The sequence below is a fragment of the Catharus ustulatus genome, chromosome 2 (assembly GCF_009819885.2).
Source record: "Catharus ustulatus isolate bCatUst1 chromosome 2, bCatUst1.pri.v2, whole genome shotgun sequence".
Lineage (NCBI taxonomy): Eukaryota > Metazoa > Chordata > Aves > Passeriformes > Turdidae > Catharus > Catharus ustulatus.
The window spans coordinates 45893111-45909042 of NC_046222.1; the positions used below are offsets into that span (position 1 = coordinate 45893111).

Here is a 15932-nt window from a genome sequence, read left to right on the forward strand (position 1 = left end):
TGCAATCACGAGGAGGACAGAAAGCAGTTAAAAGATAATTTAGAAATACCAAGTGTTAAGAAATAAGTCAAATCCTGAGATTAAATAAATCAGAACTATGAAAATTGGCAGTAGAAAGTCTTTTTTAATATAATCATTCAAATGTAGGAATTTTTCTGATATTCTTCTTGCACTATGGAAGCTTTGCTGAAGTACTTCAGTGGAAGAAAATACAGTTTTTATTTGAGTATGCAAAGATGCATAATGCATTGCTTTGAGGGAATAGCAACAGCTACACTGCCTAAAAGGTGCTCAGAGAGGCAGCAAGTCTTCTCAAACCCTTGCCAGAGAGGCTTGGTGGCTTGATAGACTGTGATAATGATCTCCAAACATTATTTTCCCCTGAACTGAGAGTACATTCTTTACATCCAGAATATCAAGGCAATAACTTCCAGCTTACCCAGGAAATTGGAGCATAAAAAATGGATGAATGACATAGAGTTTATTCTTAGTTTGGATTCTCCCCCGTTCTATTTAAAACATGAAGCCCAGAGGCAACAAACAAAATCCAAGTCCCATGAGAATGTTTTGCACTAGCAGCCAGGTGAGCCAGCAGAGCACACTGCAAAGCAGCAGCAAGGGAGGTCTGGGGAGCCAGAACCCACCCAGGTGTTTCAGTGCCACACAGATGAATGCACAGTGTAAACACAATTTCTAGCCATGTTTCCTAAGGCAGGAGCTCAGGCAGGAGCTAACAGATTGCCTGCAAAAAGCATGTACAAATCTTGAGGCAATTCAAGCTAAGAGTGAGCAGTGACAGCAAACCTTTGATGCTTCTCGTGAGCTCACCCAAACTTCTGTTTAATCCCATTTTTCTCATTACTCATTTTGGCTTTGGTCAGAAACTTCAAATAGACTCAAACACCCATTCTTCCCTGTTTGTCATATCAACAGATCAAGTATTACTTCAAATAAGGGAAAAATGGGCAGACCAAACCTCAAAGAACCTTGGCAGTCAGAGAAGAAGAAAGTTGAGAAATCTGACAGCTCTGAGCAATTCCTAGAGGTTGAGCACTTTCACAGCAACATACCAGCAGTACATGATGCAATCATTTGGCTATGTTAACGTAACAGTAGCTGTAAAAGACCACATCATCTAAGGCATTGGCCAGAACAGCAAGATGCAAGCAGTCAAAACATCACAGGCATGTCCCAGGATAAAGCTAGAGGAAAGCTTTATTGATACTTCACTTGCTGTGGAATATGGGATATGTAGGCAGTGATGAAAGTGGAGCAAGTGCTCATTTGCAGCAGAAGAACTTCACATTGTTGAGTGCTGTGTCATCCTGAAGTCCCTGTGGGGGCTCTACCTTGGTCTGGAGACCGCATATCTTGCAGCTGTTGGTCCATGGGCCAAAGCTGCCCCATGATAGTCCATCACCTACCAGCACAGCTTCATCTGAGCATCTGAACTGGATGTTGTTGGCTGCTGTGTCATCACCTGCTCCCTGGGACTTCTCTGTTCTCAGTGAAAAGGAGATCAAGTAGCCTCCAGGGCAAACTTGGAAGCTGGTCCAGGAGCCCCACCTGAAAAAAAGCAGATGGAAAAATGTCTGGGCTCAGTGAGCTGCTGGAAAATGCTCCCTCTCCTCCATCATGCTGCTCTGAAGCTTAACACTTCCTTGATACAGCATCTTGGTGCAGTCAGGGGCCCCTTACTTTCTCCTTTTGTTTTCCTTGCCTTCCAAAGATGTACTTCTCTCTCCGTTGATATCTCATCAGAAGAACACCAGGAAGTCTGAGTTTGGATAGTTATGGTTCTGGTAGAAACTCCAAGGGCAGCCTGAGCATGTTTTATGTGGAATCCCTGGCATGTGTGACAGGAACAAACCAGACAGCCAGAGGGCAGCCAGAGGTGCAGTTACTGCTCCCTGCAGCAGGGCCAGGGTTTGGACCAGGCAATTTCTAAATGTATGGTTAGAAACCCTTCCAAAGAAAGACTCTAACCCAGGGACCACACTTCAGGTGTTCACAGTGCTCTGCAGAAAATCCAAGGGCAAACAAAAAGTGGTAAAGTGAAGTAACCATGTTTAATGATCCTTGTTTTAATTCACTATACTACAGCACTATGCATACAGCAAGTCAGAGAGAAGAGAGCCCTGCAAATGGTGACACCCATGGGTGTTTTGTGAGCTGGTGCATGACAAACAGGAGGGAAACCACAGTGGCACTTACTCCCCGACCAAGGACTCAATGGTTATTGAGTCATCCTGGCAGTGCAGGCGGATGCCATTCAGAGCAGTGTCATCTCTTCCAAACTGGTCGGGCTCCACCTGCAAAAGAAGTCACACGGGGACAGAGGTAAAGGCAAGGGGCAAAGAACCCAGGGAGAGTCCTTTAGATGCCTGTCATAAACAGTCCTACCTCCTTTCTGTAATGGGAAATAGAAAATGTCTTGGGAAGTACAACGGAAAAGATGGCTGTCACTGGGAACCACCAAACCTTTGTAACATGTGCTTTGTGTTCTCTATTTCTGACCCAACAGGTAAGGCAGAGTCTCAGAGTCTCAGGAGAGACACTGGTGGCAAATGCCTCTTTTCCAGAATCCAGATTTTCACACCCATGTGACTTCTCCAGCAACATCAGCCACATGCAGACTTTTGTGGTGTAGCTACAGCAGCAGCATCTACCAGAAGACTCCTGGTTTTATGAACAGAGTATCATACTCAGAAGGAGGAAAACTGCAGAAAATCCTTGGGGACAGGAGATGGTAGGGAAGGGAGTGAATTTTACCTTCAGTGCAAATCCATTGGCATAGCCACGATGGCAGAACTGGCGGCTGCCCCACTTGCCCCAGTGGCCCCCGTTGGGCACAGTGAGGACAGAGCTGTATTCACGCACCCCTGTGCCTGGGGGGCACAGGAGAAGCAGGCTCAGTGCAGCTGCCACGAGGAACTTCATCTCTCCTGCTCTGCATCTGCTGAAGGAGAGCTGGTGTCTGGACTGGGGAATTTATACCCTTCCAAGGCTGCTTGCCTTTCCCTACCAGTATGTTGACAAACACCCGTGGGACAATGGTTTCCACCCAGGCACTGACACAGCAGCTGTGACCTGCCCCCAGTGCCCACCAGGAGATCCTCTGGGAGTTCAGCAGCTGACACACAGCAGACACTGTGGCCACAGGTATGTCCACCATCTCTGAAGGGCTATGGGACCACCCACCTGCTCCTTGCTGTGCCCGCACTAGAAGAATAGCAGGGAGCAGAATATCCATTTCTGCTTCTGGCTACACAGACATTTGATGTTTGCCTTCTGAGAGGAACTGCCATAACCATTTTACCTACTGCTATTTGGTCAAACTAGATGAAGAAACATAAGGGACCTGGTCTGGAACAAAGAATAAGTGAACTCAAGCCCTGTGTCTCCCAATAACTTCTGTAAAACAAGATTCCTGGGAATCTCAACAAATTAGGTAATTTATGGATTTTAATACCCTTCTTTTCAACAGACTTTTTTATCTCAATAAAAAACTGTATGCTTTGCTTTTGCAGCAAGCTTACCCAAAGTCAGATATGCTGGGATGCCCACAGTGATACGGCTGGGGACAAGTTGAAAGGCAGAGTTTCTAGAAGGGTGATACTGAGCCTGAGGGCACAGCCTTTGAGGATGTCACAGAGAGGGGTGAATTTGAAACCCTGGAGTTGAGATTCTCTTAACATAGAGTTAGCCAATGCTTCAGAGAGCCCTTGGTTGGTCTTGCAGAATCTGACAGAAGCTTTCTCTAAGTTCAATGGACAAAGAGAGAATACGTTTTAGAGAAGTATCTCAATCCTCAGGATGTTAAAGCAAGATGAGGTGCCAAACCTTGAACTAACAGAACACAAACAATTTCCCTCTTCTAGGTTTCTCTTCCAATTCCTGTTCTGCTCCATCTGTTTCTGTCCCACTAAAAGGTGATGTTGCTTTTCCCACTCTTTACTCTGCATTCCCCTTACACTTGTCAGTGGTCTGTACAGGTAGCAATATATACAAATTAAGATGATGAAAAGCTGGATGATCCTTTTAGTGAAAGCCACTAAAAGAGCACAGCATGTGATGAAAGCACAACCTGTTTTCCTTTTTAAACCAGAACTTTTGTTTTACTTCTCCAAAGCGATGTCAAAATCCAGAGATGTGTTTTCTCCCACAAGGACTGTGCAATCACATCTGGCAAACCAGGTGTGTTTGTTCAGGCAGGGTCACACAGTGGTAGATGAGGACACTTAGACCTGACCTTGGTAGCAAATGGATGGAAAGGAGCAGAAGGAGTCAGAAAGAAAGGGGTGGGAACTGGTCAAGGCTACAAAAGGAGCAGGATCCCCCATTCATTTCTCCTTTGCTACCCCAAAACCATCACCCTTGATCACTTCACCTTTAGCAGCACTGATGCAGGTCCACAGACTGGCAGGACCCATCTTCCCCCTCAGACTCTGCTCAAATCATAAGATTCCTGCCTTTTCCCATCCCCAGAGAGGATCCCAGGGCACAGTGAGCCCATAGTGTGCAGGGGAGTGGGAAGAGGCAGGAGGTGAGGTCACCTGCAGGGATCTGGCCATGAGAAGTGACTCCCATGCACACTTCACAGCCCCAGGAGAAAATTCAAGCCAAGAGGAGAACTATCAGAGAACCATTAGTCCAGGACCTGGGAATATAATTTTCCCATTTATAACCAAACAGTTGGTAACCTGGGCTGCCAAATGTGAGATGCCTTGGACTTGATTTCACAGCACATGGCTTAGACAGCACTTAATACGTTCAGAGCAGACACTGATTTTGCTACCACATAACAGTGCCAATTTTGTTTGGATGCCTCAACAAGTTCCCAAAGATCTGCTTACACAGACTATCAAAATCAAAAAAATCTACAATGGTGAGGTCCAGATCTCTTACTGACACACTTACCCTGCTTTCTTGCTCCCTCTCCTGTATTTCAGTATTCTTGAAAATGTCAGAGCAATTTTAAAGAAAATTGGAAAACTAATGAATTTGATTAATGAAACGTCACTACAGTAAAATGATGATGGTACAGGGTATTTCATCCTTTATTTATTCATGCAGTTTAATATAATTAATTTTGTAGACAGAAGAGCATAAAACTTTTGCCACTACTTTTCAGATTTTATAAAAGCTTCTATTTTTTCATAAACAGATTAATATAATATTAATCAGTATAACATAATGTTATGACATATTTTAAATCTGTATGGAACATGGAAAAATTTGTCTATAACATACAAACACATATAATTCACAAAATTTGCTTATTTTATGTTATTGAAAAATTATGTACTAGCTTTTCTCAAAAATTAATTAATTTCTGATTTTATACCTGAAAATACTGCACACTTAGCAATACAAACATAGCTTGGCAGTGTTGTGTTGTCTTTCTCATATTCTCAGTTTCTCAAATTCATGTAAACCTTCTGCTGCCCAAAAGATGGAGGTCATTTGGGATGTTGGACTCTTTTGAGTGAGCTGTAGGAAGGGTTGAAGGTAGCAAGTGCCCAGGAACTCCAAACAGGAGGGGAAGTAAACAGCATTCCCTAAAAGAGAAGTCAACAAACAAAGGGTGATGGTTTTGGCTGGATGACTGTGTTCTTCCGTGTGCTCTGGGCCATTTTGCACTCCTCCCACAGTGTTACCAAGGCACTGGTTGCCACCCATCAGCTCTCAGTAGCCATGCTCCTCAGCAGCTCTAATGCCAAATCTGGCCATTACCACTGGGTATAAATTCACTGTAAATCACACAGCCTGGCTCTGCCAAACCTTCCTCACCTGCAGCTTGGGATGTAGATAAGACACTCCACAGCCAACTGCATCCTGCGAGAGACACACTATCTCATGGAAATGGTACATCAGCAAACCCAGAAATCACAACTAGTGCCAAAAAATGGAAAGGGCAATAAAGAATCTATTCTATTCTATGAAAATATGAATAAGCACAGGGTTGCATTATTTAGAAAGAAGAGGTGAGATTCTGAATGAACACAGACATCTACAGTGCAGATGTCTCCATCTGAAATAATTGCAGTGGGCTCCCTTCATAGCTGCTGGGAGAGACAACATGACAACAACACAGAGAAGCAGATATCTTTACATGAACCTCTCCCTAAAATCATCTGTTCATCACTGCTGACTACAGGGAGGCATGATCCCAGCTGAAGCAGTCTTATAACCTCAGACTCTGTTTAGGCTTTTTCAGGCTAGAAATGGTAGTGCTGAATGAGAATTAGTTTTTCAGTAATATGGGCAAATGTTTAAGAGAAAATGAGTAATCAAATTATGTGCTATCTGGTCCTCATTTTCTCATTTGCTAAATTGACTCAGATTAATAGAAAATTGAATGGCAGGAAAAAATGTGAGAGACACAGAAATGAGACAAGAGCTGGGATTTTCTAGATTGCATGAGCAGAGAGAGAAGCTTTAAAGCAAATAGCACAAGTATAGCCATTTCCCAGATGTAAGAGGAGATAGTTTTGTATTAGTGATGGGATGTAAAGATGACCTACACGTAGAGGTGATGTTCCCTTTGGTGTTATAATCAGGTGGTTTCCCACTTTCCCACACCTCCCAACTTTAATACAAAACTTTACCTTGAAAATATAGATGGTTATCTGCTAGGCAGAGCATACATTATTGATTTCAACACAGAAATTACAATCTTTACAGTTTCACACATTTTTTATTTCTGTGTAATTAATCGAACTAATTTCCCTCATCTATGAATCTGTATGTCTTCTTTCTATCGCCTTATTCTTTATTTGCTCATTTCAATTTTTGTTTACAATTACTAATAAGATTTCAGAACATTCTTGTGTAAGCCTAATTGCCCTGCTGTAGAATCTCTTAATTTCTTTCAGTTTCCAATTCCTGTCTGGGACCCAGCACGCCAAAACTATCTTTCTTTTTTTTTGTTTTTTCCCTTTTTTGCCCACACAAGAACAGAAAACATGTAAAAGGTCCACTTGTCATTGAAATGTCATTGTGATTTCCACTTCCATACAATGGCCAGCAAGCAAATCAAATATCCTTAAGAAGCCTGCTGAGCAGAAAGAAAGCTGAGACTATGGCCAGTATCAAAGAAATTGCTTTTCATACATCTCATGTATTTTTACATCTTTTGCACTGAGACATTCACTTCTTTTTCTCTTAGCTGTCTTAGGGTCCAGAATTAGCAGGAAAGGAGGTTCACAAATAAGGACCAGAAAATAGTAGCTAAAGAAATTAAGAGTATCTGCTCAGCAGGATTGAGCAATGGCAGCTGGGGATGGAGAAAGGACTGTGTGGCTGCAGCCCAGGTGTGCTGGGAAGAGGTGCAGGGAACACCTGAGACCTGGAGATAAAGCCAGAGCAGACAACTCAGTCCATTTCTGCCCTGGGTGCAGGACACCACTGGGCAAGAACAGAACCAAAGCATTGTCCCATTTGGCACTGATAGCTGACTCTTTCTGAAGGTCTAATCCTGCACACACGATTTTCTAGACCTCTCACCATTTTTGCTGCTCTCTTCTGGACTGTACTCTGTTGGTCAAATTCTATTTTGAACAGCATTTCAACATAGATGTTGTCACTGCAGCATGATAATTTAAAGGTGGAAGTTTTCTAATTGTTAATTTAGTTAAAATACCCAGCATTTTAGCAAGGGTGGCACTCACACCTCTCCTGTAAAACTGCTGCCTCACCAGTCACTCTCCCTCAGCTCTCTGAAAGTGGCTTTTCTCGTGTTAGTGCAACATTTTCCACCTGTGCTTATTTTGAATTCTATCCCCAATCCTCTAGTGTCTTCATCTCCGATGCTGATGACATCTATAAATTTAATAAGCAAACTCACTATTCTACTATGCAGTAAAATAAATAAAAATACAGAGTAATTTTAGACCTAGAATTGTCTCCTGTGGGACATGGCTTGATATGTGTTTATAAAGATGTATCAGGCTTTCAATATTTTTTACTGTTGATTCAAATTGCTAATTAACAAAAACCCCACAAATAAATGAGGCAGACCCCCCTGCAGTGCAGATTTACTGACAGCCAGAGATCAAATGCCAATTTACACCCACTGTAAATCTTCAACTAAAGATCACTTCACATACAAAAACTTTAGCAACTTATTCTGAAAATTCATTGGGAAAAGTTCTCAGGAAGCCTGTCCTTAACCACAGCCACAGGGCTGTTCCACCTCCTTGAAACTGAGGCTCAAGAGTGCCAAGACAATAAAACAGATTAAGCTCTACTGAGGGTAAGGGGAGGGGGGGAGAAAGAAGGGGAAAAAAAGAAAGAAACTGCAAAAAGCCCTGAAAATAAAGTTGAATATTTGTAAATTATATTGATAGGTACCAGATCATTCAAATTTCCCTTTATTTTTTAAATAAAGGACTTTATTAACAGATCCTGAACCCAAGTGAAATGGAGGATGAAAAGAAAGGAGAGGGCATGTCTTTCTTTGATGTCAAAATGTCCAAAAATGTTTAATGTATGTAAACACCTTTTTCACATATCTAAATATTTTTTCTCCTGAGGCAATTCAGGAGTTGATTGAAAATACTTCAGCCATCACTCTGAGTTGCATGCTCATAAACGCAGCAGATTACACCTTGATCTATGCCCAGAGCCAGGCAATGTGATGGTGTAGACTATGCCTCCTGTTTTGACAAAAGGTCTTGAGGCCATTACCCATGGAAGAGAGTCTCTACTCTTCCAGGAAAATCATACATGTAATTACAGTCCCCCTTCCAGACCAGAGCCAGGAAGAAATAAATAATCATTGGAAACTACCATGTGCAATTAGTGCTGGCTACCGCAGTCTGAACGTTTGCACTTTGAAAAAAGACTCAAGTGAGAGTCTTTTCTCTCTCTCAAGTACTCTTCATGGGCAGTTGTGCTGATCCAGGGAATTTACAGTGAAATTGTAGCCCCTGCTGTCTTTAGTTAGCTACCCACCTCTGGAATTCTTGCTGCAAAGCCTCTGAGCACAGCATTAACGTTCTGGATTTCATTTATATTCCTAAAGTTCTCCAAGTGTTAAAGAGCTTTGCTCCACTTGATCTTGCAGCACCTTAAAAGCTCAGATCTTCAATTATCAGTCTTCAAATCAAGGTCCCAAAGCCCTCAGCACTGACAAGAGAAGTGATGACTTGGGAGGCAGCCCTGGTCCTGCCACAGCTTCAGCAGCTTTGCTAATGGGTTGCTCTGGGATCTCTGTCAGGAGCAGATGAATATGGGGGAAACATTGCTTAGGCACAGCTTAACCCAAGATATCCTGTATCTGGGAGTAGTTTGGAGTGGAAACAGAAGAGTAGTCCTGCTGAGTTATGAACAGGTATTTCTGCTTAGTTTTGAACCTGCTGTATGCTTGGCTTCATCTCCTGCAAACATACTGATCCAGACCTACATCCCTCATGTCACCTCACCTCCATCACAGCCATCAAGAGCAAGAATTGGGCACCACCTACAAGCAATGGTAGCTGTTTGGGGCATGATGCATTTATTATTTATACTCTGATTTATTATTTACCCTGATCTAGAAAGGTCCAGTTTACTTGGTGAGTTTCCACAGTATTCTTCACTGAGGTGTCCAAGGACTCTACAAACATTATTTTCCCTTGTCAAACAAGAGAGTGACATTTCTCCACCCAGTAGTGCAGGCACCAAGGTGCGCAGACTAAAAACAGAAGCACCTGTTCACTGAGTGCCAGATTTCCTTGACTATATTTCAAAGTGTTGAGTATTACATAGGATATAATAATTCAAACTACACTGTCTGTGTACAGCAGAGGTAGATTTCAGGAACAGGGGAGGCTGTGTCACCTTTCTGTCCAGCCCCAAGACAGGTGAAGGTGTACAACTATTGCTGTAGCAATACTCCTCCTCTGCTCAGGGCTGAAGTTTACCTTGCAGTGATGGAATAACCAGTCAAATTAATGCAATTACTGCCAAGACTCATCTGCATAGGTGAATTTTTTTGTTGTTGTTGCATTTAATGTTTACTCCAATTAGAGATGACAAAGTAGTGTGAAGAGAGAATTCCTATGATGGATACACTGTCAAACTTCACATTGTTCCAAAAGCACCTGTTGCTGAAATTTTGATGTTTTACAACACTGCCAAAGTCTCCCTCTAAGAAAGGCCTGAACCCAAAGTTGAACAGACAAGTACACCACACAAGTGATTTCACCCAAGGCTTTCCAATGTGGAAAAGCTACAACCCACTGAAAATCACCAGGAAGGAACCTGGTCAGGACAGCTGTTATTCCTCCCATCCACAGTTTCCTTTGAATCCTCTACTGCTTATGAAAGACTCAAATTATTTGCACATACATAACTCTTTTAGAAGCCACTTACCCTCATCCCTACCCACTATAACTTGCACTGAACAAACGCTGGTTTGTATCACTCTCCTCCTTGCTGAGCCAATGGGCACAAGGTTCCTGATCCCTTCCTCTCCAGAGTCACCTCAGAGAAGCCCCACACTCATGGGAGCTGACAGCCTCTGAATAGACTTGAATTTTCTGTGGCATGCAAATCACCTGTCCTGAGAACTTCTCACAGAGAGGATAGGTACATGCAATGACAGCTCATCTTTATACACGTTTGTACATTTATATGCATGAGTTAAGGAAAGGTTAAGTTATTTAGCAAGTTTAATATTGTTTGGTCCCCACAAAGGCTGCCACTGCAGCTGATCTGTACAGGGCCTTTCCCACAAGCAGTCTCCTACAGGAAGCCCACCTAACTCTTTCTCTTTGCTGCCAAAGAGCTGTTTTCAGACAGACACAAGTTCTTCCCTTGGAAGACTCATTATGACCACACTGGACTCTGCTTTATTATCTCACTGTCTAAAGACTCGGCCTAAATGCACTTGCCAGTCATGCTGGTCCTTGAAACCCTGACACCGCTGTGTCCATCTCTTCCCCCAGTGCTCATCCCTCAAACCATACTAGACAGGGGAGAGACCCTCGTGTTGGGCACAAGGGCTGAAGGAATTCCAGAGTGCTTGCAGGGTGGTCCCTGCCACCTTGAGGAAGGACCTCAGGAATAGTAGAGGGAGAGAAGACAGCTTATTTTTATTCTTTTTATGGCATTGCCTGCAGGTCAAAGCCCTTTCTCAGTGGTTTTCATCATTACTTCAGGTCTGTGTGGGCTGCACCCAGACATCAGGACTGGGTGTCCCTGGCTGCCGCTGTGTCACCCTGCCTGAGCAAACACACCTGGTCCTTCAGCTTCTCCCTCGGGTTCTTGCTCAGTTGCATTATTTCAGAGAGAAAAAAGTGAGTGCCTTGATGAAAAATCTCCCTCCCTCAGCTATTTTCTATGCTATGGTCTCTTTTCTTTTGCACTCAGATAAAACTGTGACTGTTTATTTCCCCCAGGGGAGGAAATTGCAGCTATATACTGCTTGCAGGGAAACTGTGCTTGCCTTGCCTCTAAGAGCTGCCTGTGTGCAACACTCCAGGTTTCGCAACCATGGGAGCATTCCTTGGCAGAAAGTTTTGTTCACCAGGTACTTAATCCTCTGTTCATTTGGGGTTTCACCCCTGTCTTCAGAACTGCAGGAAGCCCCTCACAGGGCTCCCCATTAGGGCTGCCAGGCAGTGGAGGGAGCAGAGGGAAGCTGCTGATGGAAAACGCCGCTCTCGAGCTGCCCACCCTTGCAGAGCCAGTGTCAGTGACAGCCAGGACAGGTCACTGAAGTCCTGCTCAGCTCTGTGCCAAGGAGGAATGGCTGTGCTGTCACCAGGCCAGAGCTCAGATACCAGGGCTTGGTCTCCTTTCCTCCTCTTGCTTCCGGGGAGCAGGAGCACAAAGCACATTTTTGTCACCCCTGTTCCTAAGGAGGAGACTCTTGGGTAGCCAGGAGAAATCTCCACTATCACTTTAGTGGATGCACTGGATTTGTACTGCAGGTAAAAGCCTTCTTCACTGCCAGTAGTGTTTTATGCCAGCTACCCACATGTCATTAACTCCCTCTGAAAACCCTCCTTGATCCCAGAACATGACTTTCCACTGTACCACCACCTGCAGTGACTGCAGCACTTCACAGTTCCTAGGCTACATGCCGAAAAAAAAAAATCTCATATCTAGATTTCCCTCAGAATGTCCAGGTTTTCAGTAATTTTATGTAGCTGGAATATGGATTTCTTCCCTTTGTTGAAAATTCATGGACATTTATAAAGAAAATCTTTCACAAAAATAGGGCAATTAATGAAGACATGAGCCCTGTTAACCTCCCATACGAATGCCCTAGAGGTCCACCTCTGTTTCCCTCATCTTTACCTATTCCTCCAAGTAGGATTGCCCTTGGTCTTTGAAGGGCTTTGAACACTACAAATGGTATCTGCACACTTCACTTGAGTTACACTTGCTTTGGGGAATTTCCTCAATGCTTTGGTCATTTTGTCCCTTCTTCACCCAGTCAGGTATAGAAGAGCAAAGCCCATGAGTTTCTTGAAATTCAGATGCAACCAGCTTGGCCACAGTAGGTTCACCACTGAGGCTGACATCTTTTTTATTTTAACTGTATCCCTACATGAAATGCAGTTACAAAAATTTAAAAAATAAACAAAAAAATTAAAAAGATACCAGCACAATTTTCCCTCCAAACTGGGCAAGTCACTGTGTAAAAACACTTTATTAACAGCATGAGTCTCTTCTGTGGCCACGTCTGCACAATTTTATCATACAATTAGACCTTGGCTCTGGCTAGTGAGGGATCTATTAGCTAAAAGTACCTCAGAAAAAAGGAAACCTTAGCTCATAAATTAATCAAGCAAATCAAGCCTGGGATCTTCCCTCCCATGATTCTGAGAGTTGTTATGTTCTCTGTGCTGCTGCAAGAAATGAACACTCTGCTATAGCCTGGGGACAGCATGCTGATGAGAGGGGAGACAAGGGCAAGGCAGGAAATAAGATCCAGGACTTCAGCTTTAAAGCCTTGATGAGAAGGAAATACTCAGGAAACAGTCAACTTTGTGGGTTGGTACTGAAACCACACCAACCAAAGTGTGTCCACTTGAGTGTCACCTGGAGGTAACACAGAATTCAAAGGTTAGCCAGTGAAAATCCCTTCTTAGATGTGTCAGGAAATGAACATGCCTTGACAAAAAGGGGTCAAATCTCCTCAGCAGCACAGCAGCGTTCAGCTCCAAGACACCAGTGAGTCCCAAGTGGAATACACTCCACCTCTGCATTGGAGAGCAGTGGTGATGAGTCTCAGCTGCTGCAATGGCTCTGGCAGCTACTGGTGCATTGGAGATCTGCTGTCCCTGCTCCACCACATCAGGTTTTCACTGCTGCACCAGGGACTCAGACTGGAGAGGTTTTCCGGTCCCACAAAACTGTAGCAAAAAAAGTGAACATATTCCAAAGCACACAGTGGAAGTCCTGTTCCCTAAATCATTCACTTAAATATGTAGTCCATGCCTGGCAATAGAAGAGAAGCTCCAATGGGATTGGTTTTAGGTTTGGGGTTTTTTTGATAGAGTTTACTCAAGTAAACACTGTTTCTACTCTCCTTTTGCCTGTTTGACCCCCAAATGTTCTTTCACCTCCCCATCCCTGCTGTCAGTCTGAGAGGGTGCTCCCTAACCACAACCCAAACCAGATCTGTGCCAGCGCTCAGGCAGGCTCACTTGGGCTCCCCCAGCTTCATGAGCAATGTTGTAGCTAAAGGAAAGTGCCAAGTATCCCAGAAAATTGGCTCCATGGTATTCCTTTCATGTCAGTGCTAGGCAGGATTTATTTCTTTGTTTGTTTTCTTCAGTGCTGCTTGGGGGATATTTACCCTTTGCTAGGCTCACATTGCTGGTCAGGGAAAGGACTCCCCAGACAGCAGGAATTCGATGTCCCACAGTTTCTTATCTGCAACCCTAGTCCAGCTTGTATTAATAAAGGTTGAAGATTATTTAAGACTTCCAGTCTGCTGGCCAGTTACAGAGGGGATGAGAAATTCAGGATGGACTTACACTCACAGTAAAACATAACACATGCAATAATATGTGATTTAACAAATATTTTCATATACTTAATCTAATAAACATGGCATGTACTGTAATGTATATGTGGCCCTGGTTACATACATTCTCCTTGAACAGTTTGTGTTACAGATCCCGGCTGTTTGACTGCTTTTGCTCGTATTCTTGACGCTCCCAATTTTATCCTTTGTAATGATGTTTTCGGCAGCAGCCTTCACCCATTTACTGGTGTGAAGCTCCTGTAGACTCCTGTCATTTGACATTTCACACTACCCGCTCTGAGGCACTGGCAGAGGCTTGGGTGCCTGGGAGCACAGTGGTGCAGGGGCTGAGATAAGCAGCTGAGCAAGGCTCCAGGGAAAGCTGTTCCCAGCAAGCCTACAGGCAAATGTGACATGATCCTTCATGGCTGAGGGGGAGAATTGGCATCCCCCTCCCACCCTGTCCATTCACTCTCACCTCCAACAGCTCAGCTGAGTGCCTGTGGCTGCAGAGTCCCTGTGGTGCACACTGAGCCATGCCCACGGGAGCTGCACTGATCCCCACTCGGTGCCCATGAGCCCCAGGAGCAGCTACGTGCTCCAGAGGAGACAGCAGCTCCTGGGGGCTCTGCCACAACTCAGCAGCTGAAGGCCAGGATGGGCTCTTGGCTTGCAGAATTAGTTGTTAAATTAGAGGTCTGGAAAGATTTTCAGGGAGTCTTCTGGTGCATTCCTACTCCAAAGCAATCACTGCACACCAGGCACCACTGATGCATTTCTGCTCAAACTTTCACAAAAATCTTCCAATGATAATCCTGCAACCTGCCTAGGATTAATTATTGCTGTTAAGGGTACTCCTTGGCCAATCTGAGCCTGCTGCAGAACTCATCCATTATTCTTTGTCTCAGACAGAGTCCAGACCATTCCCTCCCGCTGTTGCAGGCTCTCATCCTGTCCCTTTCCTGCAGCAGCTGCAGCTGTTTGCAATGCATGAGCACTTGTTAACCTCCCTGCAGACCCCGGGTGACTGCACTCCTACTGGGGTAGGGTTTCTAAGTCCTTGGAGCAATGCCTACCTCCCCAACCTACTCCCTACATCTGCACACCCACCAGACTCCCCCCTCCCTTATAGTTGCCACCCAGCCTGGCTCTACATGGCATGGAGGGAGCCCATTGAGGAAGAAGAGAGAAAAACCTGGAGTAGACTTTCTCCCCTGAGGTCCTTGTGTTGTCCTTCCCACATCTTCCCACGGCAGCACTGGCTGCAGAGCCCTGACTGAGCTGCTGTTCCCAAGAATCCCTCTCCCCTGTACCCCCACAGCTCAGTTACACAGTCCCAGTTCTCATGCTCATTATGCACAGATCAGGTTTTCCAGACTACTGACCATTTTTGTTGCTTTCTGCTGGACTCTATCCAGCTGGGCCATATCCTGCTGGAAGTTCAGTGCCCTCAACTGAGCAGAGCAGCCCCACTGGGGGCTCACACTTGCTGAGAAGAAAACTCACTCCATTTGTGTCGTAAGCTGTAATTTGGTTCATATTTCTCGTCATGGAGACGACCTGACACCGTTGACTCACACATTGCCTTTGATCCTTTATGACCTCCAGACCCTTCTCTGCAGAGTGATGCCAACTCAGGTATTTTTCTTCATGCAGCTGCTTGTTTCTGCAGAAGGTGGGAGCTCACCCTTGTCCCTAGAATAGAATCACATCCTATTTTTCTCAAACTATTTCTCCAATTTGACAAGACCATTTGTCAAGCTCAAGCTGCGTCTTCCAAACTTGCAGCCTATTCCAGCTTGCTGTGGCCTGCATAGTTAATAAGCTTGTTTATTATTTTAGAGACCACCATTAATAATGACCTGGTCTGGCATTTCCCTGCTAGTGAATTTCTTCCCAGAGGCCACCCTGTTCATTCTTCATGAAGCTTTGCTGTGGAAATTGGATTTGGTCAGGCAGGACA

The 15932-nt window shown here is 44.3% G+C and overlaps 1 protein-coding gene across 1 annotated transcript; it reads right to left on the minus strand.

Annotated features, from left to right (window-relative positions):
* Positions 1-1280: 1280 nt before the first annotated feature.
* On the minus strand, positions 1281-2940 carry VMO1 (vitelline membrane outer layer 1 homolog). The gene is made up of 3 exons (XM_033051702.1): positions 2773-2940; positions 2215-2312; positions 1281-1566 (listed from the first exon to the last, which is right to left on the minus strand). Exons 1-3 carry the CDS (start codon positions 2938-2940, stop codon positions 1281-1283), a joined length of 552 nt encoding a protein of 183 aa, XP_032907593.1.
* Positions 2941-15932: the final 12992 nt, after the last annotated feature.

Bases quoted from the DNA above. Each gene is read 5' to 3' on its own strand.
- VMO1 (XM_033051702.1), bottom strand. From the start codon at position 2,940: ATGAAGTTCCTCGTGGCAGCTGCACTGAGCCTGCTTCTCCTGTGCCCC. The intron at 2,313-2,772 runs GTAAAATTCACT...CTTCTTTTGCAG, and splicing joins CCAATGGATTTGCACTGAAG to GTGGAGCCCGACCAGTTTGG. The intron at 1,567-2,214 runs GTAAGTGCCACT...GCTTTTTTTCAG, and splicing joins ATTGAGTCCTTGGTCGGGGA to GTGGGGCTCCTGGACCAGCT.